At 34.4% G+C, this 14,864-nt stretch overlaps 1 protein-coding gene across 3 annotated transcripts in view; it reads right to left on the reverse strand.

The window, feature by feature from the left end:
* The window catches only part of GPATCH2 (G-patch domain containing 2), a 200,396-nt gene that overhangs the window by 171,549 nt on the left and 13,983 nt on the right, over positions 1–14,864 (reverse strand). Inside the window, exons 3-6 of one of the 3 annotated variants that reach the window (XM_017526306.2) lie at positions 10,083–10,144; positions 6,716–6,898; positions 6,151–6,230; positions 4,001–6,022 (exon numbers count right to left, since the gene is read on the reverse strand). In XM_017526306.2, coding sequence (XP_017381795.1) covers positions 5,990–6,022; positions 6,151–6,230; positions 6,716–6,898; positions 10,083–10,144 — 358 coding nt within the window. In that variant the 3' untranslated portion in view covers positions 4,001–5,989. Of the gene's footprint in view, positions 1–4,000; positions 6,023–6,150; positions 6,231–6,715; positions 6,899–10,082; positions 10,145–14,864 lie in introns of those variants that run through there. The other 2 variants (XM_017526301.2, XM_017526304.2) reach the window with 2 other exon arrangements.

Raw genomic sequence — 14,864 nt, forward strand, 5'->3', positions numbered from 1 at the left:
GGTAACAAGAGCGAAACTCCGTCTCAAAAAAAAAAAATAAAATAAAATAAAATAAATAAAATAAAATAAAATGTATTTTGTAAAAGAAATATTTATTATGGTTCTATTATGTTGTACTTTTCTAAGATACAAAATCAATTTATCTCAAAATAAGTTATTTAAAAAAGGGTCAGTTTCTGGCTGGGCATGGTGGTTCACACCTATACTCCTAGATTATACATGATATATATTTAAAATATAACAATAGTTCAAAAACACTTTCTTCTTGTATTCTCCAAAGTACCCCCAAATGCCTTAAGGATATAAACATATATCAGTTCACTGGGGTTAAAATAAAGCATTTCTCTAGTAAATTCCACTCAAAAATTGTTAGGTAATTAGTCATGGTCAAATTACAATTGAGGACATAGGCTGTGTGTATTTTTTAAAATCATTTTAGATTTGCTTTCTATCATAAAAGTTTTCCTTTCTCTTAGACTATGAAGTTCCCTTATGTAAATCAACTTCATTTTCAATGGCCCCTCTGACTGAGTGTAGTGGCTCATGCCTGTAATCTCGGCACTTTGGGAGGCTGGGGCCAGTAGATCACCTGGGGTCAGGAGTTCGAGACCACCCTAGCCAACACGGTGAAATCCCATCTCTACTAAAAATACAAAAATTAGTCAGGGGTGGTGGTGGTGGGTGCCTGTAGTCCGAGCTACTGGGGAGGCTGAGGCAGAAGAATCACTTGACCCTGGGAGGCAGAGGTTGCAGTGAGCCGAGATTGTGCTGCTACACTCCAGCCTGGGGAACTGAGCAAGATTCCGTCTCAAAAAATAATAATAATAATTAAATGGCCCTACTGTTGTAAAGGGCTATAAAGTAGACTAAATATTCCTACTCTAGTTTCCTAAGAAACAATAAAAGTTGAGCAAGACATACAGAGTAAATCATACAGTATGATTATCATTAACAAAATGCCACTCAAGTAATCCTGATTTTCTATGACTTCACAGAAGAAAATACATACAATATTCTTTTTCTCCTATAGAATGAACTGACTCAAGATTCCGAACAAATACAAATTATTGTGTTCAGGGTTTTTGTACAGTGAATGTAAACAGTATGCTTATTTGTACAGCATGATAAATTGGATTAAGAGCTAATATCCACATTTTTTTCAGATTTTTGAACTTGATAAACATATATAAATAAAAAGTCAATTAAATCAGATTCATTTTCTTTGGCAGAATAACCACCAATACCAGCACCAAAGTATTCTTCTTCCAACCATACAGAAAAGTAAACTGAGGTAATTCTAACACTTTTAAATAAATTCCTATAACTCTTACATAAAATTTCTATGTAATATTCATGCTGTCTTCCAACAACTGTATTTTAAGCTAAGTCATTTATTTCCTGATCTTTCAAAAGACTACACAGTTTGAATGCTAATTTTCAGTAGACCAATGTAACACCTGTTGAAAGACCATTAATTCAAATCAAAAAAGAATTTTAAAAAGCTCTGACCTACAAAAAACACTGACTTTTTAGGATGCATATGAATAGGATATATCTTAGCTAACTGGAATGTGATGCTTACGTAAGGTTACTTGGATGCACTTTATAGGTAGTATATCCCAAAACAGATTCTGGCATCGTTATTCTGAGAAATATTATTCTGAATTAAGCTTAATGCACAAATTATGGAAATATAAGAGATTTGGGCTGAATATCCCTTGAAATTAATTATTATTTGCTTCATTCTCCTAAAAGTGGGGAATAAGAGATGCTAGTTAGTTGGGTTTTAACAAATTGGTACTTTACTAGGACGGCAATAGTAATTCCTTTTAGCACAAAAATCTCAGGACTCTGTTTGCATGCATATGAGCATAATTAATTTTAAAAATCAGGTAGATCAAGTAGATCAGGACCCAAATCTCCCGAACAGTATAGGTTCAGGAATACCTGAACAAATATTAGACTATTTGTAGCTATTCATTGTAGAAATGAATAGCTTAAATGATGGGGGGAGAAGGTCTATGTGCTCTGTGATCAGGGTAAGAGTTTAGAGCAGTTTCTCAGTTTGCAATTAAGTTTTAAGATTTAGTGGAGTGGCTGTCAATCTAAAATTTATTTGCAACTATGATTCACAGATCATATTAAAGACAGAGGCCAGCTCAAATATAAATAAGGTATAAAAGAAACATAAAAGAATGCCATATAAAGTACTTTAAATATTAAATGTAAAGGCAAATTGTGTATAAAATATGAACAGGCCAGTTGTGGTGGCTCACACCTGTAATCCCAACACTTTGGGAAGCTGAGGAAGGAGGATCGCCTGAGCCCAGGAGTTTGAGACCAGCTTCCACAACATGGCAAAACCCATCTCTACTAAAAATATAAAAATTAGCCAGACATGTTTGCAAATGGCTGTAGACACTGCTACTAGGGAGGCTGAAGTAGGAGCATCGCTTGAGCCTGGGAGGTCGAGGCTGCGGTGAGCCTTGATTGTGCCACTGCACTCCAGCCTGGGCGACAGAGTGAGACCCGTTTCAAAAAAAAAAAGACAAAGAAAAAAGAAAAACCAGAAAAGTTTAAGGTCCAAAATTCTACACTTTGACTCATGATACAAATGTTCTCTAAGTCCCAGCTATAGTGTTTAATATATCTAACAATCATTAACTATCATTTATTTCATACATATTATGCACCAGAGATAGTGCTGGGCCCATATTATGTATACATAATCTCATTTTAAACACCTGACAACACTTATGCAAAAGCAAGCATTGTCAGTGTTTAACAAAAGGAGGGAAGGAGGTTCAAAATGTAACTACAACTAAAAAGAAGAACCAGAGTGTGGATTCACAAAGATCTGACTTCAAAATCTATACATTTTCTACAATACCAGTTTGCTCTCTATAAAACTAAATAGAGTCAATCTCCTTCCCATTGTGGATTCCACATTTGCAAGTCTGCCTACTTGCTAAAATTTATTTGTAACCCCAAAATTAATACTCATAATTTCTGACTTTTGTAGTCATTCAGTGACATGTACAGAGCAGTGAAAAATGTGATGTGAGTTACCTGATACACATGTACATTCCTAACAGAGGTTAACGAAGTGACTTTCGTCCTAATTGTTTAAGCTATCATACATAAACACGTTTCTTTTTTGTAATCTAAATTAGTACCAGAATGTGTTTGTATTTCTGTGATTTTTGTGGGTGATCATTCTGTTTTAAATAGCCCCAAGTAGAGTGCTGACAAGTGCTGTCTCCTGCTTCTAAGTGCAAGAAGAGAAAGTGCCTTATAGAGAAAACATTTAATAGATAATCTTTGTTCAGAAGTAAGTAATAGTGCTATCGGCCATGAGTTCAATATTAATACGTCAACAATATATACTAAATGTCTTTAAACACAAACACACACACACACAAGACAAGGTTATCTACTGATCCGTTGGTGAAAATGTTGTGACCAGAGGCTCGCAGGAACCTAACTCTGTCTTTCCCTTAGGAGCCATGCTTCAGTATTCTCAAATTCAATGTTTACAGCAAATTTATAGAATACAAGAACAGCAAATAGTGAGAATCAACTGTAATACAACTGAAAAGTTTCCCCCCAAAAAATGCTTAGATTGATATTTTAGTAAAAGATTGTCCTTCTGTCATTTCCTTCAAAGATATTACATCATTATATTTGTGCAGTCATCACTCATTTGCTTAAGAAATACTTTGTTGGCATTCTGTTTAATAGGTTGCAACTCCATGTGTTTGACTTTGCTCAGAAAATTAATCTCTCTTAAAAGCAATCTGGCTTTCCAGTGTGAAAGTCTAAGGCAATTAAATTTCACTTCTTACTACCAGATGTCATGAGTACTGTGTAAAGATGACTGTTTTGTGAGATTACGATTTTTAAAACTAGATATTACAGTTATATATAATATAAATAACATAAGCAAGAGCAACAACAAAAACTCAGCAAAGGAAATCAGAGAAATATCAGCACAAATTGGAACTCTTACCTTTCTTGCCCAAGTCAGAGATTTTATTGAAAAAAAAAAAAAAATTACAGTACTTAAAAATCCAAACAAGGACAAATTCAGGGTTGAAAGAAAGAAAATCCGAAGGAGTCTATTGTCTTCAGTAAAATTTTAAATACAAAAAACATAGACCAGAAAAACAGTTTATGGCCTAATGCACTAGTTCCATGATAAACACACATATATAGTATATCTCCATCAAGTGGAAACTTAATCACCTTTTTACAATTTAGACAGGGAAGGCAGCTTTTAGTATGGTTAAGCCATGTATCATCAATACCATGAAGCTAGCCTATCAGTTGTAATAGCTTCTATAAAATACCACAGTGAGATTGCAATAAGCCTAGAAAATGGGCTACAAATCCCAGCAATGCTCAAGCAAGCAGTGAACCAAAAATAAAAATAGGTAAAACTGAACCAAGAACTAGATAGCATTCATCTAGATTCATGATTGATAAGGCAAAGTTCATAGGCCAAGGTTTTAAAGTGACTTATTCAGATCTAAAAGACAATCATACAAAATAAAACAAAAGCATTAATGTAATTCAGAAAAAAAACATGAATTTTCACTCCAAAGACATAGCACAGAAAAGCTTACTTACAATTACCAACACCACACTATTGTACCTTTAAATACCACTTTAAATATGCAAAGGCAAAGAGACTCAAAGTTGCATTTTATCATTTTTAATCTCTCCAAATTAGATGAGCAGTCTAAAAGGAGATGTCACACATTCCAGCTTAATACATTTGCTGAAATATTTCAGACTTTAAGAACTTTAGGTAAAGGCAATGGCAACTTGAAGTTTCTTTCCCAATCATATTTAAGTTAAATACTGAATTAACAATTAATCCATACAATAATATAAAAATACATATATTAAATCACATTGTTTTTCATTATTGAAGCTTAATAAAAATATCATTTTAATATAACCATTTTGAAGAACTCAAATGGTCTGAACTTATTATAGTGTCTAAATTATACCATCAATAGAAACATTACATTTCCCCCCGCTTGGTGAAAATGAGCTCATGCAAGTATTCTGACACTCACAGTGACACATATGGTCTGCCATTCTAAAGATGTACAAGCAGCTCTCACTTTTAAACATGACGATATGATTCAGAATCACACAGTATTTGTTAAAAATACCAGCTTTCACATGTTTCATTAAACTCTAAACCAAAATAATAATTTTGATGTGTTTCAGGTATCAAACAAAGCAGATAATTTAAAAAGTAAATGATTCTACTAGTGCAGACGAGTTATCACTGTGGCTAATTTAGAACGAGGATGATTTTTGCAGTACAATGAAAACTATACTATAAAATACAATGAGTTTGCAATACAGAGCAGATTACCCAAGTAGAAAGTAAGCTGAACAAAATACAAGCTCCAGCAAAGATTATCAACCTTACCTACTACTCATCATAGCCCTTGTTAAAATACCCTGAGTAAAATGCAAGTATTTTAAATAATGCTGGTTATATAAGGCTTCTCTAAAAATGAACCATAAATGTCGATGCATCATGATTTTTATTTACAACAGTCAGATATGTAAAAATTAATTCTTAATCAGTCACAATATAAACATTAAGGAATACTTGTTAGATTGGGAAGTTTTAAATTTCTAGCTTTGTTAGCATTTTTGCAAAGCAAGTATACATAAATAGATTCAATGTAAAAAAAATCATAAAAGAGAAAAATATATAAAATGTACAGTAGTTTCTATCCACCCTGGGCCAACCTAAATGCCTAGAAAGCCTCCCCAGTCAGGTTCACTTCTGACTAAAAGGAAGAATACCAGTCCTCCAGCAAAAACAGCCCCATCTTTTCATCAAAGAGGCTCTCACTTCAGTGATATTCCTCCAGGGAAGAGGACAGGAGCCAGGTTCCCTCGAATGTCATTCCCCAGATGTTCAAAACGTAACTAATTTATTAGCATTAGAAGATTTGGTTTATAGGGGAATCTCACTGGTCCAGTTTGTAGCCTACAAAAAAATGGATTATTTTTAAGTATAACATTAGAATATGAATAAAGGATGAGGATGTGGCTTTTTATTCCATAGAAATGGAAACATTTCCAAACATGACAATTACACAAAAAAAGTATGCCTACCATTGAAGTTGGAGTCCCTCCAGATTTTTTAATATTCTTTGAAGACATTCCATGAAGGCGACTGAGTCTAGCTTGGAAACCTGGAAAATCAAAGTACTCAATTTAGAAGATTCTATGATCGCTGGAGCATAGAAGATGATCTATCAATAGAGAATGAAAAGCAAGTTGGTGGTGGCGGTGAATGCCATGAATATTACTGGGGAAAATGCAAAACTCACACTTAAAAAAAATTGAAGCAATGCCTAGTAAAGTACTAATGCAGTCAGCACTTAACTATCCAGTGTTTAAACACTACGGTAATAAATATCCAGGCCATTTCTTTTGTCCCAATTCACATTCCTATAATTTCAACATTTTCTCCATGAGCCTAGCGAGAAAGCAAGTCAATTTTCCTACTAATTTGAAAGCATGATAAATGTGGTAGCTGTATTAGCGGCCAATATGTTTCTTTCCAGCGTCTTGTATTTACATTCTCTAATTTCCACTTTATCTTCTCCTCTTTTAATGAATATTCCTAGATGGACCTTAAACCCATTGTATCTACCCAGGAGCCAGAGCTACTGACCTCTTCTGCTTGGATGCGACATAAGGGGAAAAGAACCAGTTAAGATACTTTCAAAGACAGGATCTGGTAAATTTTTGTCTAGCTCAGTAGGATCTTCCTTTTCCCACCAGGGCACAACTCCAGTGATACCACATGCTCCACCCGATTCCTTTTCGTAGAACCAGTCACTCTGTTCATCATCACCTGTGCAAATACAAGAAACCCCCACCACCAAAGATTCAGTTTTATCATCCAGTTACACAATTAGTGTTGTCAGCTAGTAAAAATACAAGATGGCAGTTAAATTTGAAATTAAGATCAATGACTAACTTTTACTATAAGTATATAGTACTTGCACTAAATTTTTAGTGTAAGTACGTCTAAGTACTGCATGGGAAATACTTGTTCTAAAAAATTGTGTGTTATTTACCTAAAATTTAAATCGGGGATCCTATGTTTTGACAACTTCATACATAATCTATAAGGAAAACTTTTTATTTTAGAACACAGCTTCACTTAGGCAATGTTCTCTTAAGACTGTTAAGAGCTGCCATCAACAAAAATGCAAAATATTATGTTTTGAAACCAATTTTAAAATATGAAAAACGATAATAAACTGGTTAATCCTTTGGCAAAATCTATTGGAAAATCCACTTAAGTTACTAACCCTTCCACATTAAGAAAAAACAAACCTTAATCTGCTCCCGAGAATTAAAAATATTAAAACTGTGGAACCCTTGCTTTGCAGCTGATATGGGTAAATAATTAGCTTAATTTCATGATTTGTATGGAGTGTAAAAGGGGAAACAATCATGAACAGATGTGACTAAATGAAATTAATCCAATTAAGCTCATTAAGAAATAGCTTTGAAAAAGTTGATTTTAAATGAAAAGTGACAATACCTTAGAGTTTATGAAGAAACTATATTGAATAAACGAGATGTTTTTGTCCAGCACTATCCAGTAATTCTGACTTTTGGGAACATACGTGAGTGTAACCATGGAACAATGAATGATCAATTGAAAATTCAGTTTTAAATGTGTCATCAGTAAGAATCAGTATTTTGTTTTTTGAAGAAAAAGTAGTTATGAAGAGCTGTATAAAGACAAAAATACAAAAGACGGATGGCTTTTAAAAGAAAGAGAGACAGGCCAGGCATGGTGGCCCATGGGTGTAATCTCAGTGCTTTGAGAGGCCAAAGTGGGAGGATCACTTGAGATCAGGAGTTCCAGATCAACCTGGGCAAGATAGTGAGACCCTGTTTCTACAAAAAGATTAGAAATTAGCCGGGCATGTTGACATGCACCTGTGGTCCTAGCTACAGGCGTCTAAGGCAGGAGGACCCCTTGAGACAGGCAGTTTGAGGTTACAATGAGCTATGATCGCACCATGGCACTCCAGCCTGGATGACAGGGCAAGACCTTGTCTTAAAAACAAAAAAAGAGAAAGAGAAAAGAAAAGAAAAACAGAAAGAAACAAATAGCATTTTGAAGATGATCTAAGATTCATTAAAGTATCCTCCCCTTGATTATAAAAAGCCACTACTAACTCTGGTTTCTAAGACAGTCATGATAATTGTCATAAACTTCTTTTCTTTAGAGAAAGATATTTCTGATTTCTAAAATCTCTTACAACAAACATATTTAAAGGAAAACTGAAAATACTCTTAAGCTTCAGTTGAAAATAATTTTATGAGAAATAGCTACATTTCAACTAAGACGGAATGGAAACTTAAAGGCATTTCAAAAACTAGAGTCACTAGAGCTTATTTCTACTGGGAAATTAATTTAAAAAATAATTTTTCAAAAAACACAACAGCACTTAGAAATCAGTACTTTTACTGAGCTTTATATTAAAAGTAAACAGACTGGGTTTAAGAATAAGAAAAAACCAGTCCTCACTTGAAACTGACTACCATATATCTGAATTCCAACATTATTACAGAAAAATAAAATTATTATATTTTTGATGTGATACACAACTTTATTCTTCGATACGGAAATCAAATAGTCACTGAATAAGAACTTCCTGTGACGTCAGACAGACCAATTAGAATTCCTGTGTTCTCTAATATCAGGAAAGTTACTTCAACTCTATTAGCAACAGTAACTTCATCTTAAAAAATTGGAATATCAAAGGGTTTTTTAAGAATTAATTAAGAACTTAAAGGCAAGAAAAGCACTTAGCAATGTGAAATATAGTAAGTTTACAATAAATGCTAGCGTAACATTCTAAGCCCTTCCATGCTTATCCAAGATCGACAGGCTTGTCAAAGTTGTTTTTTTTACTTTTTTTCATTTCATTTCATTACCAATATCAACATTTATAATACAATCTTGAGTAAAGACCTGTATTTTAATGAGAATTTAAGTATATTATCAAGGTAGTTCACCCTCCCATTTAGCCCCAGCATCTAACGTATAAAGCAAAGTCTCGACTTTAAAGTCTATGGTCTTTCAAATAGGTATGTATCTATTTATCTAGGACAAATAGTTTACACATAGGCAAAAAAGAATGATCACTTCATTTACATTTACTGTGCTACCAAGAGGATGAACACCCTAAGGAAAAACGTGTAGGCAGCAATTACTTTGTCCTGCTTTATAACATCATTAAATAAATTTATAATTTAAAATTTATATTAGCTTTTTTCACTTGTAACTTACTGTCTTCCTCCCATGTGTTCTTAAGAAAGGAAGAGAACATTTGTGATAGGTATTTGTATGTATTAATTGCATGATTTGTATGGAGTATAAAAAGGGAAACAACCAAGAGCAGATGTGACTAAATGAAATTAATCCTATTAAGGATTAATCCTGTCCCCTCATGAAGGTTTTCTTATTTTTCATAGCTTCAAAATACTGTCATGTTAAAGACTGAAGCTTCCAGAAGTTTCAAGATGGAAAACATATACGCTGCAAGACATTTCTGTTTAACAGTTTACATTATTGGATTCATAAAAATCATCTAATTACTTACAAACTGGATAGAATGAATAAATGTCACAGCTGACTAAAAATGACAAATGACTTGCAAATCCACCTTTATGAATGCTTAAACAGTTTTAAGTACATTTGGAATTAGGTGGAGAATGAGAACGAGAGAAAATCAAAAAGGTACGTAAAGCTTTCTCAAACAAGATAATCCTCCCTTAATATTATTAGCTCCACATACTAGCTTTTGGAAATAATCAATTACTTTAGGTCATGAAGACAGGACACCTTCCACAGCATATAAAAAACCAGCTACAATACTAAATCCTAGTCCACTAAGTAATGTGTGTAAGGTAAACGGATTGCAGTCATCAACTTATGAAGTAACCAGTAATAAACACAATTTTAGAATGAAGAAGTTTTTCCAAAGAGAAAAAAAATATCATTTCAGTACCTTGTCTTCCCTCATCATTGGTAAACAATCCAGCATCAGTGCTGCTGAGACTGCTGGAATCACTGTAATAACGAAAAAGAAAGAAACAGATCAAAAGAACAATTGATCTTTCAGTCGTAAAATTTTAAAGAGACATGGCAGCTCAGAGATGGAACTTAAGCCTGACAAAGATCTGAAAGAAAATAAGATGATTTTTTTTAATCAAACTGCAAATATCCTGTTTCCATTAACTACAGAGCATATTATTTTTGGCACATAAAACCACAGGAATCTAATGGGACCCTGACAGTAAGCCAGATGTGACTGCAACGAGGTGCTGACACAATTGATGCATTTTATTACGTGCTTTCATCAAATGCTCACTGCTCCTTTCTTATGCCATGCAATTCAGCTTGAGCCTGGAACACCACTGCTCAATAAAATGGGAAAGTTTCAATCAAAAGCAGGCTAAGCCTTTCTTCAGCACATGAAGTACAAGGGACTAGGATGAGATTACTTTCCATAACCACATTTGCAAATATTCTGAAAAAGACATTACTTAAGAATTCACAACAACTCTATTAGTTTGCAAAGAAGAAAAAAGTTTAAAACAGTGATAATCCATTATCGAAGTTAAGGTCACTTTTGAGCAAAAAAAAAAAAATAAATGTTACAAATATTAAGGAAGGAGTGTCCAAAAATAACACAGGTTCTCACTGCTCCCACAGAGGGCCCAGAGTCAAATTTAACATACAAATAAAAGAAACAGCAGATATTTCAATAACATAAACAAACTGTTACTATTAGTTCTAATAGAAGTAATGCTTATATCATTAGTTTAAAATACCAGGAGAACAAGGTCATAAAATGAGAGGCTTAGCTTTTAAAGAAAATTGAGTGATGTTCTTTGAAAATTCTCATGTATTTCATTTTTATTGTAATTCTTAATTTTAGCCAATCAGGAAATCGTCCCTTTTTTTTAATTAAAATACTTATTCCATTAATATGTAGAACTACATAATCTTATTTTTTAAAAAGTCATCCTAACTTGTTTTAAAGTATCTAAATTGAGAAGTTTAGGATTAAAATTATAGATGAATTAAATCCACATACATTTTCTGAATATAATTTCAGTTCTTGTTCCATTTTTTTAAAAGCTAAATATTAATGCAGAATATAGGAATTTTTAAGAGGCACATTTTTTCCAAGGAGTTCTGAATTTAGACCTCTTTCTAGCTTTCTTCCAAATTAGCTGCATGTATGAAGCTCCCTATGTTGAAAAAAATATTTTCTAAGAGCATCACAACCAAATTTTCTTATTTACAAATGTATGTGCTCTTCTATGCACCATAGTGTGAGATTATTAAAATCACTTCACAATCTTTATCTTGCTGACATTTTGCTGTCTAAACTATTACTGATACTTTCCTTTTTCCTGTGTGCCCCCATTAACACAACTCAAATGAAGGGCCTCATATACCTCAGGTCACAATTCCTTTTTTTTTTTTTTTTTTGAGACGGAGTTTCGCTCTTGTTACCCAGGCTGGAGTGCAATGGCGCGATCTCGGCTCACCGCAACCTCCGCCTCCCGGGTTCAGGCAATTCTCCTGCCTCAGCCTCCTGAGTAGCTGGGATTACAGGCACACGCCACCATGCCCAGCTAATTTTTTGTATTTTTAGTAGAGACGGGGTTTCACCATGTTGACCAGGATGGTCTCGATCTCTTGACCTCGTGATCCACGCGCCTCGGCCTCCCACAGTGCTGGGATTACAGGCTTGAGCCACCCCGCCCCGCCATCACAATTCCTTTTCTAAAACCCTTGAGGCAAATTTATTTAAAATTCGGAATTATTCAAATTTTAGCAAGGTATATTCTAAACAGCCTCAGAGGAGTCTGGGATAGTACTCCATTAAACATATTAATATATTTTTTCAATTAAACGAAAGAATAACCACATTAAGTGTGAGTCAAATTAAATCTGGCCACAGATGAATTTGTTTTTCATAGCTTTTCAGAGTTCAGATTTGCAGACAAAGCATTATGAATTGAAGTGCTATTTTTTATGGACCTTGATCTCCTAATCTGAATTCAGATTTACTCTAATCTATTCTACATATACCCAGGTTCATCTTTTCAAAATAAAACAAGATGACTAAAATAATGTGATATTCTGATACAGAAAAAAGACATTAAAAGCAAAGGAAATTCTAATAAACTATGAACTTTACTTACAAATGTATCAATTTTTGTTTCAATAATTGTGAGAGATGAACTATGGTAATATAGGATATTAACAATAAGGGAAAGTGGATTTGGGGTATATGGAAATGTGATATACATGAACTCTCTGAACTATCTTTACCACTTTTCTGTAAATTTACATCTATTCCAAAGAAAGTAGTTGATAAAGTATGCACACACACATATATACACATGTGTACCTAATAGGACAGTCTTCTATTTAAAAATTGAAAATTACTTCCTCAACACTTGCTGAATTAAATTTCGATTTCAAGACTTTCTATGGATAGGCCTCCATCTAAATTCTTCTAATTCCCATCTCTGGTCCTTTTGTTTATGTTCTTTTCCCAGTGGTATGCCTATCTCCACTCTCTTCCCTCTTCACCTGCCCTCTCTCTTAAAGGCATAAGGAAATCAGAATAACCCTCTCCTCCAGTTCTTAGTCCTTAATGATCCTTGTCCTACTTTGAGGTACTCTGGCATATATGTATATAACATGTTCCTTTATTTACATTTCACCTCATTGATATCTAAAGTGGCTCCATGTACATTATGTATGTGTTTCTATGTTCAGTAAATCTGAAAAAAAAAAAAAAAAAAAACTTAAATAGAAGCAAGGCTTTTTATTTTCAGCAGCTGACAGTCATTACACCCTTTCCTTGGAGATCCACCTTTTTGGAGTGAATTTTATAACACTACTGTGTTTGGATGAGAATATATTCCATACATGCTGGATGAACAAATATATGTACACTAATACCAATCACTTACTCCAATTTGCTCATTTCCTATATTTTCAGTAGTCATCTTTCTCATTTATCCTCCCAAATAGAGTCAGTCAACTTCCCATTGATTTGAATTATTAAAATTGGTCTCAAATACTTATTTCCCTCTGCTATCATAGTCATAATTCATCTCCCACTTAAGAACCAACTGGAGGGCAAAGGTAAACAAAATACAGCTGTAAAGATCACACTATCTTGGTAAAATGTAAATCAACTTGAGTTTCTTCACTCTTAAAAATTCTTCACTGATTCCATTGACTATGATAAAATCCAAACTATTTGCCATGGCACAGACCTTCGAAAAATGCTTTTTTGCTGTAATTCTGATCGCATTTTATTTCTTCCCCAAACAGACCGCTTTCATTTCACAATTCATGCCTTTGCACAAGCTGTTCCTTCTCTACCTATGAATGCCATTTCCCTCTCTTGACTCCTTCAATTCCTGAAGGAGTCTTAGTACTTGCTTTAAAGCACAGCTCCTTTAAGAAGTCTTCCCTCACTAGTACTTTCCACTCAGCACATTTCATTTTCACCATTTGCTTGTTGGCTATTCCACACTATGCAGCTGTTAAGGATAGAGGCTCCATTATTAGTCCAGGCCTTCTAGGGTGCTGGGATTACAGGCATGAGCCACCTTGCCCGGCCTCAAATACTTTTTACCATAAAAAGAAATGAAAAATGGGAGTTTGATCTAATTTCCATTACCAGTTACATGTCCTATAAAAAAGCAGTTCAATAAAAGCAGGAAATAAAAAAGGGGGGAGGAGGAAGAGGCTTGCACAATCAACTCAAAAAGCAGGTAATCTAATTGTGAATAATACAGAATTGAGTATGTTATATCTGTTGTCATACACTCTCCCTCCTGGTAATTGAACCAGACAATCACTTTCAAGCAAGGTTAAGTGGTCCTAAGTCACAAAACAAATACTTATTTTCATATAAAAATGGCAATTTTCTTGCCAGAAAGACATATACCATGTCTTGTCTTTTCAAAGTCTTCTGGAAACTTTTCTTTTTTTTTTTTGAGATGGAGTCTTGCTCTGTTGCAATGGCACGATCTCGGCTCACTTCAACTCCGCCTCCCAGGTTCAAGTGATTCTCCTGTCTCAGCCTCCACAGTAGCTGGGACTATAGGTGCACACCACCACGCCTGGCTAATTTTTGTATTTTAGTAGAGACGGAGTTTCACCATATTGGTTAGACTTGTCTCAAACTCCTGACATCAGGTGATCCACTCGCCTCAGCCTACCAAAGTGCTGGGATTAAAGGTGTGAGCCACAACACTCAGCCAAATTTTTTTAATATAAGTAATTTTTACTTCTTCAGAAAAAGTATATAACTAGCAAACCATGTCTAATAAAAGGATAATTCCATAAACTTTTATCAGGTCCCACTCACATTTACAAACAAGCAGAAAACAACAAACAAACAAACAAATAACAAAAAAAAAAAGGTTGATAGCTCACTACAATCCACATAATTACAATGATCCTAGCCCTTGGGAGGCCAAAGCAGGTGGATCATTTGAGGTCAGGATTTTGAGGTCAGCCTGGCCAACATGGTAAACCCCATCTCTACTAAAAATACAAAAAGATAAGCCAGGTGTGGTGGTGCACACTTGTAATCCCAGCTACAAAGGGCGCTGAGGCAGAAGAATCAATTGAACTCAGGAAGTGGAGGTTGCAGTGAGCTGAGATCACATCACTGCACTCCAGCCTGGGAAACAGAGCAAGTCTCCGTCTCAAAAAAACAACAAGTGCTGCATATGTTTGGTCA

This window comes from Cebus imitator, unplaced genomic scaffold (assembly GCF_001604975.1).
Source record: "Cebus imitator isolate Cc_AM_T3 unplaced genomic scaffold, Cebus_imitator-1.0 Scaffold42, whole genome shotgun sequence".
In the NCBI taxonomy this organism is placed as follows: domain Eukaryota; kingdom Metazoa; phylum Chordata; class Mammalia; order Primates; family Cebidae; genus Cebus; species Cebus imitator.